The sequence below is a fragment of the Zalophus californianus genome, chromosome 6 (genome assembly GCF_009762305.2).
Source record: "Zalophus californianus isolate mZalCal1 chromosome 6, mZalCal1.pri.v2, whole genome shotgun sequence".
Lineage (NCBI taxonomy): Eukaryota > Metazoa > Chordata > Mammalia > Carnivora > Otariidae > Zalophus > Zalophus californianus.
In genome coordinates, this window is record NC_045600.1 from 115,909,961 (window position 1) to 115,932,088 (window position 22,128).

At 44.5% G+C, this 22,128-nt stretch overlaps 1 protein-coding gene across 4 annotated transcripts in view; it reads left to right on the forward strand.

Annotated features, from left to right (window-relative positions):
- The window catches only part of SCAPER (S-phase cyclin A associated protein in the ER), a 537,265-nt gene extending 517,519 nt beyond the window's left edge, over positions 1–19,746 (forward strand). For all 4 annotated transcript variants that reach the window (XM_027570918.1, XM_027570921.1, XM_027570919.1 and 1 more), the window contains exons 30-32: positions 13,650–13,841; positions 16,183–16,234; positions 18,494–19,746. In XM_027570918.1, coding sequence (XP_027426719.1) covers positions 13,650–13,841; positions 16,183–16,234; positions 18,494–18,597 — 348 coding nt within the window. In that variant the 3' untranslated portion in view covers positions 18,598–19,746. The remainder of the gene's footprint in view (positions 1–13,649; positions 13,842–16,182; positions 16,235–18,493) is intronic.
- Positions 19,747–22,128: the final 2,382 nt, after the last annotated feature.

Consider the following 22,128-nt stretch of genomic DNA (forward strand, 5'->3'; position numbering starts at 1 on the left):
CACGCGTCCTGTTGGTCTGTAATGGACATAATCTTTGCAGTACTATGTGTGTCTGTGTGTGTGTAATTGTAAGTTCTCTTTTCTTAAAGAGGCTGCCTTAGAAAATCAGAACAGCTATTAGTTGAGAATTCGTGGGCAACATGTTTTGTATGGTGACTCTTTTATTCGTTCTTAAGAAAAAAAATACGCTCTTTTATTACCATATTTAAATGTAATATCTATACAGGTACTAGCAGCATAAGGTGCTCATGTGTGTGAATACTCATAGCACAGAATTTTATTATTTCTGCAAGTTTACAGGTCTTCAAAGACCATTTAGTCCACACCCCTCATTGCCAAAGAGGAGAGGGACCTGCTTAAAGTCACCGTAACCAAGCCTTCTGACATACTATCTAAGGCTTTCTGTGACCAGACTTCCCCTCCCCCCCTTCCCCCCACCCTGTACTAGATGGGACACAGATAATGCAAATAAACAGAAAATCCAAAATAAAGTAGTCCCTTAAATGTACGATGATATGATGAGTCTGTATTATTTCCAAGGTCTGTGCTCCTTAGACAAGGTTCTTTCTCAAACATAAATTGAAATGGAGCAGCCCTTTTGAGTATAGTCCCTGACAGATTATAGAATCCATGACTTTTAGGGTTAGCCACATGTTTAAGATAATCTAGCCCAACTTTCTTGTGCTGCAAGATGTGTTTGAAGGGAATTTAGAACAAGCCTCATTGGAAAGGTAACTCTTCTCACAGGATAGACAACATGAAAGAAGGAAAAAGAAGCTCTAACACAGAACAGAATGCTGGAGGTGACTTATTCTTGGGGAAATGCCAGGACTGTGAGCTTTGTGTCCACATTCGTCACTCATTCCTTCTCTCACATACCCACTTTTGTTACATGCCCAGCCTCTGGGAGATGCAGAAATGAATACAACCCAGGTCTTGTCTTATGGAACTCACAGCCTGGGAGCAGTGCTGTCAGTGCAGAGACTCGGTCCTTCCTTGTCCTTCCTTCAGCAAACATTTAACAAGTGCCTGCAGTGGTCCAGGCGCTCCTCTGGACACCCAGGATGCCCTGGGACACAAAACAGACAAAGTCCCTGCCTTCCAGTTGCTGACATTCTGGGAGCGAAGGGAGGGACAGACCATAAACAAACCTGGATCTGTGCTAGAGTTCCTCTGGGAGAGAGTTCATGGTGGAGGTGGTGTTTGGCTGATACTTGAAAGTGGAAGAGATACTTACTGGGTAGCAAGGTAGGAAAGACCATAAGCAAAGGCACTAAGATGTAAAATAGCCTGGCAGGTTCAGGGAAGAGCAAGCTGTTCACTCTGGAGCTTAGGTGGGGGAAAGAATACGAGCTAAGAGTGAAGAGGCGGGCCAGGCTCAGGTCAGGAAGGGACCTATGTGCTAGATTAAGAACTTGGGAATTTCACCTCTAGGAGATGACAAGAAGCCCCTAAATGTTACTAGCAGGAGATGATATGTTCAAACTATGTCCCAAAGTCACTCCAGTTTGTGGAGAATAGGAAGATAGGCATCAGGATTTTTGTACTGGAGACCCAGGACGGAGCAGGTGCCCTGATTCTGAAGCATTGCTCTCCGCTGCGGGAACACAGTGGTGTTTGAGGAGGTAGCCTGCCCAGATGCCTCTTTCGCACCCTTCTGCTGGTGATAACCAGCACATAGCCTATCTCCCTGAGGAAGCAGAGAACAGCAAGTCAGGGGCCTTCTCAGTCTCCCTGGAGGGACACAGGAGGACAGCCACTCAACCCTCACTACATGAGGAAACCCTCATTTCTGTAGGAATCACCTGCTCCCCAAAGACTGTGAGAGGCCACACCCCCAACCACGGGCTTTTAGCCTCTCCTCCTGACCCTGGCTGCTTTCCTCTCTTTTTCCCTTCTGCCCTCAGTCTCCATCCTCCTGACACTGTGCTGAGGCATGACAGCAATGAGTCCCCGGGACCACCAGGGAGAAGGCTAGTGCTTAAAGGGCCTACCTCCCACACAGTCTGCCAAGGGCTCTGCATTGAATCTCAGCCTAGAAATCTATTTTATGGCAGGAGCAAGTTTGGGAGGAGAGAAACCTACTTGCAGTGCTAACCAAGGGACTCTTCGTGTTTCTCTGCTCTGAATTTGACTGGCTTATGTATGTGGACAGACTCCTCAAATTTTTCTCCTGTGATACTTAAATAAAGCCACTTCTACACCCTCCCTACAATACCCACAAGGCATCAGGTTAGAGAAACAAGGTGTATGTGTTTGAGGCATGCCATTTTCTTTCTATGATTCATAGAGGTCACCGGCCTCAAGGCTCCTCCTGTCATGTTGTTTCTATCCCGGGCCTGGGCTTTGGGTATGATAAGACTGGTCAAGAGAGATGTGGACAGAGCGGCTTAGCCAGGCCACCATGCCTGCTGCCTCTTCATTCCAGCCTCCTAGCAGGACCAGTTTTATGGAGAGGAATGTAACAACTACTTTGTTTCTGGTTGGCTAGAAAAAAATATTCTTTGTTCCAATGATTACAGACTCTCTCTGCTGTCTCTTTTAATGAATTTAGATGTCTAGACACCTATTTTTGCCCCTCCATTGAGGACATCTTGTCTCTGACAAGAAAAGGAAAAAGCAAAACAAGAATTCTTAGGCATAAAGAATTTGCTTGGTGAGATTTAACTATTTGCATACATGTCCACTCACCCTACCACACTGACCGACAGAACTGGTTGGACCTTCGGTTTGACCAGCTCACGAGGCTTGCTGAAAGCGGTTGCGCATGCTGTACCCTACCCGTACTCACTGTGCTATTGTCCCGGGGGGCTGCTGACTTCCACAGGGTGCTGGCCAAAATACCCAGGCTGCTTTTCTTGCATGTCCAAAGACAGTGTCACCTGAGGACCTTGAAGGTTCTGACCTGAGTAAGCCCAGGGCCCTGATGTGGCCCTGGAATTGGGTTTAGGAACCAAAGCTCAGCCCTAATTCATTCATTCTCCTGGTAGTTATTAAGCACCTGTTATTTGTCAGACACTGTGCTAGGCACCATGGCATATACTAGGGATATAGCAGTGAATAAAAGGAACATAGCCCCTGTCCCTAGAGAGCTTACAGCCTTGAGACTGTTGAAAACTGGGGATTTACATCTGTTCTTTGCCTAAACAATTGCTCGTGTGCCTGGAGCCATGCAGGGCCATGTGTATGGTTCTGTCTTCTGGGCCATGGCAGACACAGGGCTGGGGTCCTAAGGACATAAGTATTTAGAAACTTGCCAGCAGGCATTCTGAGGACAGAGAGAGAGAGAGAGAGAGAGGGAGAAATTAATTAATTAATTAATTAAGCAGAGCTTTCTAAAATCACTGATGGAAATCCTCCTAGATAAGGGGGAAATTCAGGCTCACTCTTAGATCTTAGCAAAATCAGCAGGATTCGTAGAGTACAAATAGGTAAAACAGAATTTGACCATTTTCTGTTTTGTTTCCTTGAATGTGGGTGATCTCTAGAGAGCTGAAGATTTTACTATAGGCCCCCATGGTTGTATCTGTGATTGATACGTAGACACATACATACATATTTACATACATAGGCAAGAAACCGCTATGGAGCCTTTCTCTAGCTGATTGCTATTATGGTTTTGTGTCATGGTTTTGGTATCATCAGAGAATGAGTTGTTCCCATATAAGTGGCCATTTGCAAATGACCAAAATTACCTTTAAAGTATGATGTTTATTTAACATTAACTATTTGTGATCATTCTTTTTAAATATTATAGTTTCCTGCCTTCTTAAACTTAAGTTATACTTAATACATTATATATTTTTTGATGCCTTAAGAAATAATATCTAGGGGTGCCTCGGTGGCTCAGTCAGTTAAGCATCAAACTTTTGGTTTCGGCTCAGGTCATGATCTTTGGGTCATGAGATCGAGCACTGTGTGGGGCTCCTCATGGGGCTCCACACTCAGCACAGAGTCTGCTTCTCTCCCTCGCCCCCGCCCCGCTCATGCATGCTTGTACTCTCTCTCTCTCTAGAATAAATAAATCTTTCTTAAAAAAAAAAAAATGAATATCTACCATAGTGTTAGGCACACGAGGATTACTGTGTGTTTGGAAGCAAAGTTTTAAAGTGTAGTGTACTAAGTAAAGATATGGGTTATAATTAATGAGATACTTTACTACAGTATGGTAATGTTCTCAAAACCAACTGAAAAGGGGTGGCTGGGTGGCTCAGTCGATTAAGTGTCTGCCTTGCTCAGGTCATGATCTCAGGGTCATGGGATCGAGCCCTGCATCTGGCTCCCTGCTCAGCGGGGAGTCTGCTTCTCTCCCTCTCTCTTCTCCTCCCCTTGCTTGTGCTCTCTCTCTCTCTCAAATAAGTAAATAAAATCTTTTTAAAAAAAAAAACTGAAAAGGGTAGGGATATTTAGTCTTACACCAAGTGGTTCCAGGCAACTTTTTGAATTTCCATTTCTGTTCAAAATAATTTTAATTCCCACCTCTTCATTTATTAGTGTCGGCTGATACTGATACTTCTTCCTCTTGTCGGTTTTTCTCCAGCAGTCTCCTAATTTGCTGATTCCAATCTATTATAGGCCAGAAAACCACTTTTATTAGACTTGCTTCTGAAACGTGAATTGTTAGACTGAATTGGAGCTTGCAGAACTTTCCTGTGAGTAATTGACATGGATTTTGTGGAAAGACTGGGCACTCTGAGGGCAGGGATGTCTGTGACTTGTCACTACCCCCTTCCAGGTGCCTCACACCGCACTTGGCCAGAGTAGGTGCTCAGTAAACATTTGATGAATAGACTAATTTGTCTGCTCAGAGGCCTGCTTGCTCACTTCCTGGTTCTGGGCTGAATTCCAGGTAGTCACAGTTGGAGGAAAGGGGCCCTCTGGGTAAGGAGAGTCCGGCTGTTTTCCATTTGTATAACAGGATAGACTCCACCGGCCTTCCTAGCCACTCTCCTTGGGATCCTATGAAATGAGTGCAGCAGTTGTCATTTTACAGATGTAAAATCTACAGACTCACCCAGGCCTATTCCATTTCTAAACCAAACTCACCACTACTCAGTACCCCACCTCCACTTTCCTTTCGTTCTTTTTTAAATTTAACTGTTGGGAAAAACTATTCAGGTTATACCAAGGATTAGCATTATAAGTATATTAAAACCAATAGTGTTGGTTTCAAAAGTATCAGACCAGCTTTGTGGGCCCTCAAAATTCAGAAGACAGCCGGCAGCAAGAGTCACAAGCCAGCGCTCCCTGTAGAACGCGTCCCGGCAGCCTGCTCCCGAGTGTCTGGCTCCCTCGCCGACCCTCCTTTCAGATCCCTGTCTAATGATTTGAGGCAAACCCTTGGCACCACCCAGCACAGCCAACAACTGGTTATTTGATACCTAGCCAAGCAGAATACAGGTTTTTGAAAAAAGGCCTTTTGTGTTGGTTTCATCTGTGTACGTGGGTTGGTTTAGCCTTTGTAGAATGGCAACGTGTCATCCTCATCTCCACGTGGGCTGGCAGAGGTGTGCAAGAAGTTGGCTGGCAGCCAGTCATGGGAATGAACTCCGGCCCAGCGACAGAGAGTCCCTGTGCCCGGGAAGGGGTGGCCTCAGGAGTCTCATAGCCCTGGACCGGCCTGGGAGGTGAGAGGCCGCCACTCAGAGGAGTTTTCCAAGCCCAGCTCCACCAGTGACTGGCTGGGGTGCCTGGGGCAAGTCTTCCTGAACTTTCTGAGTGTTAGATTTCTTCTTATAAAAGAATATAGTCATCCCTGTCTGCCCACTTCAGAGAGTGTTCAGAGACTGGGACAATGTAGGCAGAGGGGCTTTATAAACTATTGAGTACCATCTCTGCCAGTGATAGGCTTTATGTTGTGGTCAGTGTTGCTGAGGTCCTAGCAATGCAGTGTCGTAGAAGACTTTGGATTCCTTCACACCAAATGAGAGACCAATGTCACTCACGACCCATGGTGGGGGGCAAGGGGGGTTGGATCTTTTCCAGACCTGCCCCTATAACCAGGCCAAGGAGAGAGGTCCCCAAGCCCAACTTCCTTGTAGGGTAGAAGACAGCTTATCACCAAGTTCACTCTTTAGGGATGTGTTAGTAGTCAGTTTGGGCTGTAGTGTGTTTCTCACAGTTCTGGAGACTGGAAGTCTGAAATCAGGATGCCAGCCTGCTTGGGTTCTGAGGTCATGAGATCTGGTGGTTAGCTCGCCAGTTCTGCTGCTCCTAAGTCTTCTCCTGCTGGTTGCGGACTGCCAGCTTCTTGTATTCTCACAGGGCAGAAGACGCCCTGAGAGCTCTCTGGCGTCTCCTTTATAAGGACACCAATCCCATTCGTGAGAGCTCAATCGCTGTCATCGTGAATCACCTCCCAAAGGCCCCACCTCCTGATGCCATCACACTGGGGCTTAGGATTGCAACATATGAGTGGAGGAGGGACACAAACATTCATTCTATACCAAGGGACAACATATGCAGACCTGAGGCAACATGATATGAAGACCATTGAACCCTCTGAGTCAGAAAATGGGCTCTGTACCTAATAAGAAGAGATAGAGTGGGATTCTTCCCCAAGGCCAGGCACAGATGAATTTGTTCACTAGGAACCCCCTGTCACTTTGATTCACTCATTCCAGTAACTCTCACGTGCCTCGCCCTCCAGGAGAGCAGTGGGGCCCACCTGCCCTTTTGCATCTGGAAATGAAGCTAAACACACTTACACTGTGATCGCTGCTGCCATGTTTTGGGCTTGAAAAGGAAAGGCTGTCTCTGCTTGTGCTGCCTGGGCAGACTTCCTGGGCTTAAGGATTTCCTTAAGTGCTTCAAGAGAAGCTCATCCTGGGTCTGAATCAGGAGCCCACAGCACAAGCCTGTTAGTTTTAGCCCTTCCTGCTCTGTTCTCAGATTGATAAGTCTAGCACAACAGCCTCAAGACACACACACACACACACACACACACACACACACACACACACACACACACACACACACACACACACACACACACACACACACACACACACACACACAGTTAGCTAAGCCTCTCTCTCTCTGTACCACTTACCTCTGTTTCTTGGATCATGCTTGGGCTGGGATTTTCTTTTCAGAGCTGTCAGAATGCACTTCCTAACCCCCACCACAAGATCCTGGCTGGCATCCCCAGCTCTGTTTGCATAGCTCTCTCCTGTGCAAGCAGGGCCAGGCAGAGGCCAGCAATGGCTTCCCAGGTAGCATGAAGCTTGCTGAGGAGTCCCAGCCAGAATGCAGGGCCTGCTGCTGCCAGACCCCCATTCCAATGAGTGGCCCTTACAGAGAAATGGGGCTGGGATGATGGAAAGCATTCATTAGGCCTCATACTGGGAGGGGACTTAGGGTCCTACAAGTATATGGAAGCCAGATCCAGCAGGAGAAGACTTAGGAGCATCAGAACCAGTGAGCTAACCACACACTCATACCTAATACTGTTTTTCACATTATGGTCACAGACACGTCTCACTTGCTGCTCATCTAAACCCTGAAGGCTGCCATCTGTCTCTTTTTTTTTTTTTTCTTTCAATTCCAGCGTAGTTAACATACAGTGTTCTATTAGTTTCAGGTGTACAATATAGCGATTCAGTAATTCTACACATTCCTCGGTGCTCATCATGATAAGGGTACTCTTAATCCCCTTCACCTATCTCCCCATCCCCCCACCCATTTCCCCTCTGGTAACAGTTTGTTCTGTATAGTTGAGAGTCTGTTTTTGGTTTGTCTTTTTTTTTTTCTTTGCTCATTTGTTTTCTTTCTTAAATTCCACATATGAGTATTTGTCTTTCTCTGACTGACTTCTTTAATAATTTTTTTAAAAGATGTATTTATTTATTTGAGAGAGAGAGAGGGAGAACATGAGCAGGGCAGGGAAAGGTGTCCCTCTGACTGACTCCTTGCATTTAGCATTATACCCTCTAGATCCATCCACATTTTTGCAAATGGCAATATTTCATTATTTTTATGGCTGAGTAATATTCCATTGTATATATACACCACATCTTCTTTATCCATTCATCTGTTGATGGACATGCAGGCTACTTCCCTAAGTTAGCTATTGTAAATAATGCTGCAGGGGCGCCTGGGTGGCTCAGTTGGTTAAGCGACTGCCTTCGGCTCAGGTCATGATCCTGGAGTCCCGGGATCGAGTCCCACATCGGGCTCCCTGCTCAGCAGGGAGTCTGCTTCTCCCTCTGACCCTCTTCCCTCTCGTGCTCTCTATCTCTCATTCTCTCTCTCTCTGAAATAAATAAATAAAATCTTTAAAAAAATAATAATAATAATGCTGCAATAAACATATGGGTGCATATATCTTTTTGAATTAGTGTTTTTGTCTTTTTTGGCTAAATACCCACCAGTGGAATTACTGGATCATATGGTAATTCTATTTAATATTTTGAGGAACCTCCATACTGTTTTCCAGAGTGGCTGCACCAGTTTGCATTCCCACCAACACTGCAAAAGGATTCCCCTTTCTCTACATCCTTGCCCACACTTGTTATTTCTTGTGTTTTTGATTTTAGTCATTCTGACAGGTGTGAGGTGATATCTCTTTGTGGTTTTGGTTTGCATTTCCCTGATGATGAGTGATTATGAGCATCTTTTCATGTGTCTGTTGGCCATTCAGGTCTCTTCTTTGGAGAAATGTCTATTCGTGTCTTCTGCCCATTTTTAATTGGATTATTTGGGTTTTGGGTGTTGAGTTGTATAAGTTTGGTTTTTGGTTTTTTTTTTAGAGAGAGCACACGTGCGAACGGGAGTGGGGGTGGGGCAGAGGGAGAAGGAGAGAGAGAGAATCTTAAGCAGGCTCCATGCCCAGCAAGGAGCCCAAAGCGGGGTTCAGTCTCAGGACCCTGAAATCATGACCCAAGCCAAAATCAAGAGTCAGACATTTAACTGACTGTGCCACCCAGGCGCCTCTATAAGTTCTTTATACATTTTGGATACTAACCCCTTATGTCATTTGCGTATATCTGCTCCCATTCTGTAGGTTGTCTTCTGGTTTTGTTGATTGTTTCCTTTGCTGTGCAGAATACCTATCCCTATTTTATAGAAAGAACCCTGAGGCTCAAATTGGTTAACTGACCAGAGCTAGCCTTAGAGCCCAGGGCTACCCAACAGCAAGCACTCTTGAGCCTGTAGATGTGTGGCTTATAGCCACCAAGAGACAATTGATCCCCAATCAACTCTGAAATAGACCTGGTTAGCGAGGCTAGTCTTTCTAATGAAACATTGTTCTGGCCAGGGGCAATGAGAAATCAGTTAGCGCTCTGCTATGGGCTGAGTTGTGTCCCCCAAAATTCATATTTTGTACCTTAACCCCCCAATGTGACTGTACTTGGAGATAAATGAGGCCATAAGGGTGGGGTCTTAATGAGGTAGGATTGGTGGCCTTGTAAGACTAGGAAGAGAGCTCTCTCTTTTCGTGTGTACTCAGTGAGGCAAGGACTCATGGAGGTGTTGGTCTGTACACCAGGAAGAGAGCACTCATCGACCATGCTGGCACCCTGATCTTAGACTTTCAGGCTCCAGAACTGTAAGAAAATAAATTTCCGTTATTTAAGCTACCCAGTCTATGGTATTTCGTTATGGCAGCCTGAACAGACTAAAACAGGCTGGTATTTGAATCTGGGAGTTTCTCTCCACCTAAAGTTCCTCCACCGATTGGCCCTGAAGGTCCAACCCACCTTCTCAGTGCAGCCTTCCACATTCACCTAAGGAGTAACCCTTCTCTCCCACGAGGTCCCCTAATCCTTTGTCCTTTCCTGTCTGATGAGCCAGTCTCCTTTGTATTAGTCTATCATTTGTGTACATGCCTCCGCTCCCCGAGAACTAAAGCATGGATTCTCTCTGTGTTCCTATAGCACTGAGCACAGGAGGCACTCACTAAATGTCCACTGAATTTAGAGTTCTCTCCTGGCTCTCTCTCACTGCACCAAGTTATACTTCACCTATACTCTCGACTTTGTAGAACGCACAAAGATTGGAGCTGGTGAGTGGCCAGAGGTCAGCAGATGAAAGAATCAGCACATCCACTTGTCTGGTCCAGATTCCTTTAAAAAAAAATTTTTTTTTTTTTTACTAGATTCCTTCTTAACACAGCATTCAGATCCTCCTGGCCCTCCACCAGGCTGTAGCACACATTGGCAGCATGTAACTTTCCTTCTTTTAAAGCCCCTTCTTCCCAGAACTGTTGATAGTTCCAAAACGGAGAGGGAGTCGGGGGGGGGGTCCCTCCCCCTCCCCCTCCTTCATTCCCCCAATCCCTTGTCAATTATACTGAAGAAAAAAGTGGGGAATACCAGGGCATTTGGGTAAAAGATGTCCTTCCTTGATGATGGAATTATGCCCGCTGGCCTCTGCTGAGAAGACCAGAGGAGGGACCCGTGCTGCATATAGTACTCTCTTATGTTCTAGCACAGCCAAATAGTTTCTGTATGATTTGTCTTAAATTCAAAGTCTAGGAATCTAATTTTGAGTGAGAAGGAATATATTTAAGGATCCAAAACCCTTGGTCATATTCTCTCTTTATTTGGGTACTGGTGACACAGGCATATTCACTTTATAAAAATTGAGCGATTCACTTGAGAGGTGCATGTATGTTATACTTTGGTGAAAAGTTTACTTTTGAAAAAATTCTCCACCTCGAAACCCAGAGAAATTGAACCATTTTCCCAGGGTTATACCGCGAGTTGGTGCCCAGAGTAAAGGCAGGAACCCAGGCCTCCCAGCTCTTTAGTTAGTACCTATTTTAAGATTGCACCTAAGAGCAAGCGGAAAGTTCAATTTCAATTTCTTTTGATCTGAATGTTGCTGGAAATTCCCCTTGTTTCCTTGGAGCCCTGCTTTGCATCTGGAAGTGGACATCATATTGGAGAGGGGGGGTCTTCTCATTATTATGGACCCATACCAACTCCCTACATGCTATCTAACTGATGACTATGACCCCCAAAGAAATCTACAGCCAGGCGCCTCCTTTCTCTTGGGGCACTTGTCTGGAAAGGAGCTCTGTGGGAAGCCCCCATGGGGATGTGTTGGCCTGTGTGCCCTGAAAGGAAGGGCAGGTGGCCTAGCCAGGCTCAGGGTGGTGCTCACCTTAGGCCTTATCAGCAGCTGCTTGTCTGGAGAAAGGTGACAGACCAATAGTTACTGACTTAGCTATAGCTCCACCTGGAAGGCATAGAGAGAGAAAACATCATTGTAAATCTGAGATTTTTCTTAGCTATTTCCATTTCATTCATTCGCCAAGACTTTCATATTCCACGATGACTCTCTATTGACTTTGGAAAGCTTGAGCAGCTCATGGTGACACTTGACCACCCCAAGGCCTGGGAGCCAATGATTGGATGAAATAAACCTGAGCCCTGCCCTCAGGCCCTGATCTGTCCACAGCCTCTCAGGCAACTCTGTCCAGGTGCACAAGGCCCTGGGTGGCAAGGTGATGCTCTCCGTGCCCCAGCCTTGCTTCCCTGCCCCTGTGGGAAGTGCTGAGCCTACTGCAGCTGACCACTCCGCTGTGCTCATTGACAGCAAAATGCCACCCCCCTGTACCAAAAGCCCCCCTGAATTACCCAGGAGTGGTCTCGCCCACCAAGTCTCAGTGCTACAGGTTGGCCCCCTCCTAGACTTCCTAAGCCTATCTTCCCACAATGTCTGAAATGTGGTTCTAAGGACAGTGCTGACGAGATGTCCCACTGGCTCACAGCCCAGCCAGGGGGTGTGGCTCTTAGCACCCCTGGCAGACCCCTTAACCTGTACCCTGATTAAGTTCTATCCTGGGTTATCCTGTGGGTAGAACACCCTACCCAAGGTGACCAAACTTCCTACATCCATTTGTGTCTTCTGCACCACAGGGACTTAAAAGTAGTGGCCTCTGGCAGGTTGTCTCACCACACTGCTTGTGACCTCTGTAAACTCACTCCTTCAACAAGCAAGGAAGAGCCAGCTCCATTCCTGTATGGGAATGACAGACCCCTGAGGGGCTCTCCTGCAGCCCAGTGAGGGTCAGGGGTCCAGGGGGAGGAAGTTCTCGTTAAGCTTGCACGTTCTGTGCTCATTTACCAGGAACCAGCAGTTGTCTTCAAGTTACCATTGTGCCTGTGCCAGCCAGACTGACCGGTTTAATATCTTTGCAATTAGTGAATCTTCCAATAATAGCATTTTAACAATGAAGTTCCAAAGAAAAAAACTTCCGCTTCATTTTTGGACAAGGGGGAAAAGAGACTTGGAATAATGGTATCATTATAAATTCTAAAGTGGTGGTCATTTGGCTGTGCTACAAAATTTGTAGCTAATAATTAAAATAAAGCTTTAAGTAAATGCTTTATCAGTAAAATAGATGATGGGACATATTTTTCTCAGCCAGTGGTCAGAAATGGCAGCACATAGCCATGTGCTGAATTGTCACACTGTGAGTCTTTAAAATTCCTGCTGGATTTGAAGGTATTAACAAGTCCCTATCAACATTCTCTAAAGGTTTTTGATGTCATTTTAGCTATTGAACTAAAATATGTGAACTATTACTTTGTTGATTTTGTTCTTAAACCAAACTGCATTATCATCTGAGAGTGTGTTCTTAAAGTATTGTTAAAAGTACTTTGAAAACTTGTAAATCCCTGTAATTTATGTTTCTCCTGCCTCTGCTGTTTCATTCTGTCCTTCTGGTTTTAATTTGAATGCAGTCCTGTCTGGGTGTGTACCTGTAAAATTATGTTTTTCCAAGTACAATTTACAGTCCTGACCTTAGATTTTACAGTGTTCCTAACTTTCTGTGAGCTTCCTCTTATACCAAGAAGTGGGCTTTGGGTCACCCAGCTCTTTCGTATTAGAACCGTCTAATCAAGGTTACTTGAAACAGACCTGATTTTGACATTTCTTAGTTTATCATGTAGGCCTAGGGAGTAAATTAGGAGGGCTTCCCTGCAAGCCCATTAATTGCATTGCCCCATTTCTTAAAATGTACACAGTTGTAAACCTAGACTGCTTCAAGACAAGAGTCTCATTTATCTAAACAATTCTCCTTTTAGACTCAATGGCACTGATGGAAACACAGATAAGGAGTTTGGATCAGAGGAAGGATCTTTTGGAGCCTGTGCTTGCTGAAACTTCCCACTCCCCTTACAGTCAGTCCCCTTTTCTTTCCAAGGGCTCATCTGCATACTGAAGAGGTCTGTCAGGAGCTAGGTTAGGGAAGGACTGCAGCGGGCTGAGGCTAGGTAAGAGAGGGCATCTTTCTTCTGAGCGAGCTCTTTGCAGGTTTCAGGGCATAGGGCTGCTCCGCTTTAAGGGGAATGGGGGCAGGCGCTTGTTAAAGCAGTGTGCATCTTGAATCCATTTCAGAGGTATCCTCTCCCCATGGCAGCCTTGCTCTTCACTGTGGAGTATAAATGGCTGCAGAACTTTGGGGATCTTTTCCTTAAGTTAGGAAATGAGATTTCTTTACTTTCTGTTCCTTTCAAATATCTCTTAGGAGTTCGGAGTCTCTCTTTCTCTCTCTCTCTCTCTCTCTCTCTCTCTCTCTCTCCTTACACACCTTCCGCCTGTTCTCCATGGTTCTCCCAGACACTGTTGGGGGATGCAGGAGGAAGGGCGGGCCCAGCTTTCTGGCAGTTGACCTAGGTTCGCTCCTGTTTCAGGTAATTGTACAGTCTGGCCGCCACCCCACGGTGCTGCAGAAGCTCTGCCAGCTGCCCTTCCAGTATTTCAGTGACCCACGGCTGATCAAAGTGCTCTTCCCTTCACTTATCGCTGCTTGTTATAACAACCGTCAGAACAAGATCATTCTGGAGCAAGAGATGAGTTGTGTTTTACTGGCCACGTTCATTCAGGTACCTTCTGTCTTATGCCTGATCCTCTGGCTTTATGTGTAAGCTAATGCAGTTGAAAAGTAAAAGTGAACCAGCTGTTTATTCTTGCCATCCACAGTATCTCTTAAATTTTGCACGTATTTCTGTGCTTGAAAATTAATTTCTAAAATATGAGGGTAGTAAAACTGGGGTTGAGTGTTGTATAACTTCTACGTGGAGGATTTCAAGAAAAGGATATTTTTTCAGTTGACAAAATGGTAAACCCACACCAAGGAAATGTTTTTAAAAAGATGTCCAGACTTCTTTAAGGCTTTAGCATTTACATTCATCTAGCTTTTAGTCTAGCTACAGGGAATAGATAAGGATTGCAGAAGAAAGATCAAGTAAAACTTCAGTTGATTTGTAAGTTTTTAAATAAGTATGATTCATACGCACATGTGTGTATGTGTAATAAAACCCTGTTATATTGCTTTGTAAAAAGCTCTAACGCTTGTAAGAATGGCCTTATATTTTTCTGATCCAGCTCAAGTCTATAGGATGGGAATCAGAATTAGCGCTGTAGCAAAGTAAAGCAATGTTTCCACATCTAAATTAACTCAGTCAACTAACAATAGAAAATCAAGTGGGCTATTCTTTAACAGTTGCTAATAGTTAATCCTGAATTGCTGAAAATCTTCCATTTTCTTTGAAACGTTCTACCATAAAAACCAGTGTGTTTTTGTTCCATGACATACATGTGATTAACAGACTGTTTTCTGTTCGTAATAATGAAACAGAAAGCAGAGCTCTGTATTAGTGTTGTTCCTTATTCTGGCTAATATACGTATATCACTGTTGAAAGGATGCGATCCTGCCCAGCTGGTTGGGATGGCTAAAGACTCAAGCTTTCTTCACCTTAGATAGCAGTTAGTGGTTTACATTTTTTAAACTATCCTCTATTAGGTGATCAGTTAATAAACACAACTAGATCAGTTGTGTTTAGAAATGTCTACTTTCAGCTTAGTTGTTCTCTTTGAATCTGGGTTCTATTTTCTGAAAATTTTGTCAAAGCTATCCAGATCCACAGGTAGGGTATGGATTTTTTTTTTTAAATCTTATGGTTAAATTAAAATCTTAAGTCTTGCATAACCATCATACCAACATTTAAGAATTTTCATATTCTTAAAGACTTATGATTAAAAATTAAATAGAAAATACAGTATAGAGGATTTTTAAGACTGTGATCTTAAAATTCATTCTCTTATTCAACAGGTAATTTTTGAGTGCCTCTGGTGTACTGGGCACTGCTCTAGGCACTGGGAATACAGCAATCAAAAAAAGAGATAAAAATTCCTGCCTTTATAGATCTTTCATTAAAGTAGGGAGAGTCAAAAAAACAAAAATAAGTCAAACAAATAGCATGTCCGATGGCGTTAAGCTCTGTGCAGAAAAGGAAGGCAGGGAAGAGGGATGGGGACCACCAGGGGGGTGATGGGCAGAGAGGCCTCACCCAAGACAGTGATGGTTGAGCAAGGACAGTCTTGCTTCTGTACCAACTTAGTCCCTTACATTTTCAGCTGCTTGGAAAATAATTTATAAAAATACAAATGATATCAGAATCTAAAGTAAAGAACATACATATTAGTTGTTTTCATCTCGTATTGTTCTTAAAGTATTTCTGACACACACTGAAATGTAATTTAATGTAACACATTTAACATACGTTTGGACACACAGTTTGTACATGTTACAGAAATTTCTTATTTGGGATAGCTTCTTAGATTAGTGAAATTGAATCAGGATTTTTTTCTAAAAGTAATTATTATCAGGGGAAGGAATATATATTAGATTTTAGTTTATAGAATGGTTCTTGGAGGTTCCCCTGTGTTAGATTATTAATAGCCACTAGAAAATGATACTAAAAATAGCCGGTGGTTTGTCATAGGTTTCTGAAAAATTTACATATTATGTACGATATTTTTCACTTTCCATCTAAAAGTAAAATTACTCGACTTTTAGGATTTAGCTGCAGAATATATAAGGGCTTTTAGAATTATGCTTTTTTTAAAACTGTTAAAAACCTGTCAATATTTTAGGATAATAAATCTGGCTAAAGCCTTCAGTTAGCTGAAATAAAGTTGTAGTTTCTACAGTAGGTAGCACCATAGCCCCTGCTGATCTGTAGCAAGACGTGAGTCATCCCTATTTGATTTAAATTAAGAGAACCTGAACATCAGCTTCTTAAGCTTTTATATTTGGGCTCCAAAGTATTCGAATATGCAAAGATAGTTGTCTCAGAATTCAGAAGCATATTTAAAGCTGCCCTCAGCGAAATTCTCTGTTCCTAGCCTTGGTATAAAAACACTTCTCTTGTCTCACACAGGATTTTGTACAGACTCCAGGTCAGGCAGATAACCAGTCGTATCAGCCCAAAGGTACGTCTCTATTGAAATGAAATGCCGTGTGTTTGTTAGCCGAACAGACATGTTGCTAACTCCACCCTCTGGAGCTGTTACAGAAATCAACTTATTACATCACCTAAAACATTTGAGATCCGGATAGCAAGTATATTTCAATGAGTAAAGAAACAAATTTTCTTATCAAGCATGAATGCATCAGAATAGACAGAGAAATCTATGGAAGTAAAAGAAAAGCACAAAACATCTTTATGTAATTTATATTCACCTCATGCAAGATACAATAAATGGTGAATAGTTACTAAAGAGCTGCTTCATAATACAGGAGACAAGCAGATCATTCTACATGGCCTACATTCCCTCACATAAATGCTAAAATCACATCAGTTTGGTGTCCTATCTGTGTTCAGAATAAAATTATTAATGATAGTAGCCCATATTTTCCCTCCTAAATTCAAGTACTTGAATTTTTTTATTGAAAATAAAAAGTATAAAATTGTTTTACTTGGAGAAAAAGCCATCAGATTAGCAAGAGTTCAGGGGCCAAAAGATTTACAAGTTTTTTTTTTCTTGTAGTGAACCTGCTGAGGTGTTTCCTGTGATCAGAGCTGGAGATGTAGAATTTTAAAGTGCATTTTTACTTTTTTAAATATTCTATACACACTGTAATTGAGAAGTACAAGTTGCTCTTTGTCTGTCAGGACAGCATCTCTGATTAATGAGACCCTAATACAGATTTTCCCCAATTCTTCCATTAGTGTGATAGTCTTTAAAGTGGTTAGAGGCCCACTCCCAGCCGGACCCTCCAGGGCACCCACCGATTGGCCCTTACATGGAGGGGTGGGGAGTGACCTTGGACACACACACGGGCCCCAATTATCTATAGGGGGCAGGTGTTGAAAAGTATATAGAAAAGAACATAAAGCTGTAACAATATGAAAAAAAGTCATGTTTTATTGATTCAGGAATTCAGAGAAGTAAACAGAAAGCTATGGCCCTTTTCAGAAATTCCAGTCAACATCACTGTCGGTATACTTTGTCTAAGCCAGAATTAGTGTGCAAGTTCAGGTCTGCCCAGATTTCCTCACAGCCTTTTTTTTTTTAAGCTGTTGGAGATTATGTGGGAGAAATCAGTATAATTTGTTACTATTTCTTATAAAACAATGTCTTAAATTTTGAATATATGAAAATGTCTTGAAAAATCTTCTAATGTATTCATTTTTAATTGTACAGCAATTTTTTTTTTTGCCAGTAAGAAGTATAGACATTCTTTTTTCTTCCTTTCTCCTGGCTGTAAGGATGAGTCACTATTTGCTCCATATCTGGCAGGCAGAGTCCCAAGAACTGCCTCTCTGTCTGCTTGGTGGGCTGAGGCCTGTGGGAGTTTCAACTTACTTTCTTTTCCAAGGGCCCATCTTCTCTGACGTCCATGCTTTCCCCAATTACAGTGGGCTTAATCCACAATACAGCAAATGGGGACGTGTTCTCTGCATTTGTCAGAAAGGGTCATCGTTATATTAGTGACAACTCCTGATACGCTTACTTGGTTTAAAAGAAACGATTATGCCACACTAAGTGCCAGTCTGCACTTTGGATGTCTGTTCCCCTTTTGCTTAGATTTAGTCCCCATAAAATGTTTCAAGGCATTTTGAGTTCATGGCCCAGGTGAAGCTCTGCATTGTAAGTGTAAAGTAGCGCCTGGTAGCACCACATTCTTATTGCTAAAGAAGAGTTCTGGTGTTCAAATACTCGCTGCTTGATCACTGCCCAGCAGGAGACTGTTTCCTTTGCCTACATCAATAACCAATAAAGTTCTGACTCATTCCCTCTGCTTTGTCAGATGACTGAATGCCAGATTTGAGTTTTATAAAGTTATACTTAAAATATTTTAAATTAGACTATTTTAGGTGACAAACGTCAAGTTTACATACAGATTTACAATTTCAAGCCTATCTTAAGAATGGAATATCTGTCATTTTATTTTGTTCATACTTATTTTCCCTATTTTCTTATTCTGGAATCCAAAAACAATTTTTTGTAATGTTTTACAGAGGGGTTAATATCTGAATATGTTAGAAGCAATCACAAATAAATTGTGATTAAAATGTGCATATATATATATTATGCTGTAGGTAGGTATAGATCAATTACCTTCTTTATATAAACTTACATCATGGTTTATTTGAAGTGCATGTCTCCATTCTGTAGTCTGATATCAAAATAATTTCAGTTGCTTAAACTTCAAAGAATTTAACCATTTTCTTTTTTTCCTCTCAGGAAAATCCCTTGGTTCCCAAGACTATCTCGAGCTGGCTAACAGATTTCCTCAGGCGGCCTGGGAAGAAGCTCGACAGTTTTTTTTAAAAAAGGAGAAAAAATAAATGACTTGGTTAGTTCTGTATTTGAGCACCCTTGTTAATATTTTAAATTGTTCAAACAAATGTTCTGACTGTTCCGTAAGAAGCTCATTTTCACATGTTTATACCCCGCCCCCGCGCTGTAGATACGGTATATACTTTGCACTATTTATAATGACTGTAGATACTTTAATGTTCTAATTCTGCAAGTTGACTTTATTTCACTTATGCACAATATTTTGGAGTTCAGTAACCTACATCCTATGATAATATATACTTTACATTTGTAATATGGGTGAAATTAGACAAAATTAGCAAGTCTGTTTTGTTCTTGTAATAAAATAACTTATTCCGTTTGCAGTGGTGACTTTTCTTATTAAGGTAGTACAAATTTGAAAGAAAAATGTTAACTCCAACTCTGGGAGTCTCTTAGTTAAAGACTTAAAGTTAACCTCTAAATTTCCCTTGTTAAGGTGTGGAGTAAAGGTGTTTGTAACACTTGGGTATTCTAATTGCGTAATATGTTTGGGGGGCTATTTGAAATGAGCCGGGAGCATCGTATTCGTTGGTCGGCCCAACTCTTCCGGGCAGACCGTACTGAGAACCTCCCATAGCGTTGGGGAACTGAAATTATTCTCCAGAATAAACATTAGCAATTCAAAAAGATCAGCCATAGTGGATCACGTTGAAGTATGTTCTCAATAATTGTGAAGTGAAGTAACGCGGAAGTAAAAGTAAAAGAGAAGGCCACAAGTGTTCTGAGTAAAAGTTGTAACGGACCCTGTGCACCGCTCCCCGTTGAACGTGAGAAGTCAGCCCGGGAGACGTAGACGTTTTCCGATCTCCTGCTCGTCGTCTCTCCACCTTAAGCCGATGGTCAGTGCTAAGCCGTTCACTGAGTGACATCTGTAACAATTTCTGTCAGATAAGGATCAAACACTACCAAGAAAAAAGATGTGGTTGGAAAACAAGTGGCCTGAATATGTGTCAGAGACCAGACTATAGGGAGGTCGGGGGAGGAGGGGGCCGGGACTAGAAAATACGAAAGTTTCATGGGTTTTTAAAAGCAAACTTACTTAACCTACCTAATGTTCAGGACACTTCTTTCTGGAGCTTCACAAAGCTGCTGAGTTACGTGTATGCTGTTTTTACTTCTTTGCAAATCGGGAGAAAATAAAGAGGTCTCAAAAATTCCAACAATCAATCAATCAATGGCGAACTCCCCCCAGTGCGCCGCGACCCCGGCGTCTTCCGCACGTCGGGCCGCCGGGGCCGCTGCCCGGCTGGGGCCCCGACCCCGCGAGTGTCGCCGGGGCAGCTGGGAGGGGGCCACCCGCTCCCGAGCCAGTGGGACCTGCTCTCGGGAAGCCCCTCCCGACAGGACTCGGGCGGTGACCCGGCCGGAGGTGCGGGACCCGGAATCCGGGTCCCCGCCGCGACGCGCGCAGAACCGCGACAATCCGGGCTGTGCGCCGCGCCCCGAGGCCGAGGGGCTGGGCCCCGGCGCCCGCACCCCCCTCCCGGACCGCTGCCGGGGCTCCTCCGCGGCCCGGGGCGGGGGAGGGGCGCGGGGCGGGGAGCAGGCAGGTGTCGGCGGCCGGCTCTCTCCGCGACCAGCAGCCGCCCGCCCGGGGCGCCCCAACCGGGAGAGGAGTTCCCGAACGCCGCTCCCCCAGCGCGTCTTGGGGCGTGAACGCAGAATCCTTGCAGCAGCTGAAAGGAATAATCAAATATTTATAAGATTTCCTGCAAGACGCTTCACAATAGAATATACTTCTTATCTAGTCGGAAATTTGCCAGAAATCCATAAATAATTGAGACAGCTGTGATTAACCTCCCAGAAACCATACCAGAATTCGCAATTAAACATTTAATTGAATGGTGTCATTTGCCCCCCTCGTCCGGGAGGGGAGGGGGTTTGATGGAGACGAATGCGGGCTCCGCCCGGCTGGGGAGTTGGCGAGAATCCGGCCTGGAGCTGCGCGGCGCCTCGCGACCCGTACGGTTTCTGCGCGTCTCGAGTTGCCTCTTTTTAGGCGCGTTCCGCGCGGACAGAGTGATTTAAGCTCTAACTCCCCTGAGTTTTACGACTTCTAAACTCTCCAGGGACCGGGGCGGGGGGGGGGGGGGGGGCGGGGAGCGCGGCGCGCAGGTGAGAGCGCCGGCACATCTTGTTCCCAGTCTGCGGGGACGAGTGCCACCCACTGGCTTTCTCCTGCGGCCGGGGCCGCATCCCGGGTCTCCCGAGGCTGAGGGGCCACAGGTGGATCACGCTGGGCCCAGGCGAAAGGCCTCTGCTGGGTCCAGCCTGTAAAGCTGACGGTGCGAATGGGCACAGCTGGAGCAAAAGCAACAATTTCGCTCGGGCATCAGAGCCCAGAATCTGAGCCAAATAGGAAAAAGCTGTGACATTTGAGCGCCCAACGCGGTTGCCCAACTGAGTTTCCTGCTCCCGGTGGCAGCTCGCTTTCCGGGGAGCCCGATAGGGCTCGTCGTCATCCTGGACGCTCAACAGGATGTCGCAGCCGCAGCTTCCTGCCCGAAGTTCCGGAGCCTCTCCCTGGCTCCAGACACTCGGGGACCCTGTGACCCCCCCAACCCCGAACGTCGCCCCCGTTGAACCTAGGTCCGGACTTCACCTCCCGGACCAGCCTTCCCTTTCTTTCTTTCTTCCTTCCTTCCCCAGCTGGGAAAACCACTTGGGTCCTTAATTCCAGAACTCCTTGCCAGCCTTCTAAATTCTTGGTTCTCAATAATCTGGAAAGGGATTACTCCTCACCCTATTCTTCCACTTCTCTCTCCCAGTTCCCACCTCCCCAGCACAAGGGTTCTCCTGCCTTCTGTATTCAAACCACCCCTTTAAATATCCTGTTTCCCAGGAAGGAGATTCTCAGCCTTCCTGAACTGCCCGTCCGCTCTCTCCCTGACTCATTCTCCCCCCGCCAGCGCCTGACCTTGAGGTGCCCTAATCCGAAGGCCCGACTCACCTAGCACTCCTGCTTTTCTGGCCCGATTGCTGCGGGGCCCCAAACTTACTTTATAAATTGAGCCAACCCCAAATCCACATCTGGATCCCGATGTGTATTTCCTTGTGCGCTTTTTCAATAGAAAAACTGCGTTTATCTGCATCGTTCATGCAGGGGCTCTCTCAACAAGGTGCTAGTCTGTAATTGGTCACCCAATCCTCATTATTGCACTGAATCCCAGTATCCTGAGGAGAGTTTACCTTTACATCAATCAGACCCATATTTAAAAGCCTCTAATCTTCCCTACATCAGTTTAATAAACTCTGAATTTCCTGCTTGGAACTTCTCTTCAAATAGTTTATTATTCATTCATTGTTTCCTCTCTCCAGCATGCTGCTATTCAGCTAATTCTCTTGCTCTCTTTGGTGATCATTTGTATGGGAAAACACAGCTAACTAAATGTGTGGCAATGTATGTCCTCCCCTAGGCAGCAGTGGCAGAATCTTAACATTTTCTAGAGAACAATCTTAGATGATGTCTCACTTAAACCCAGTGTTTGCAGCTCTGAGCTTTAAGCCATTCCACATTC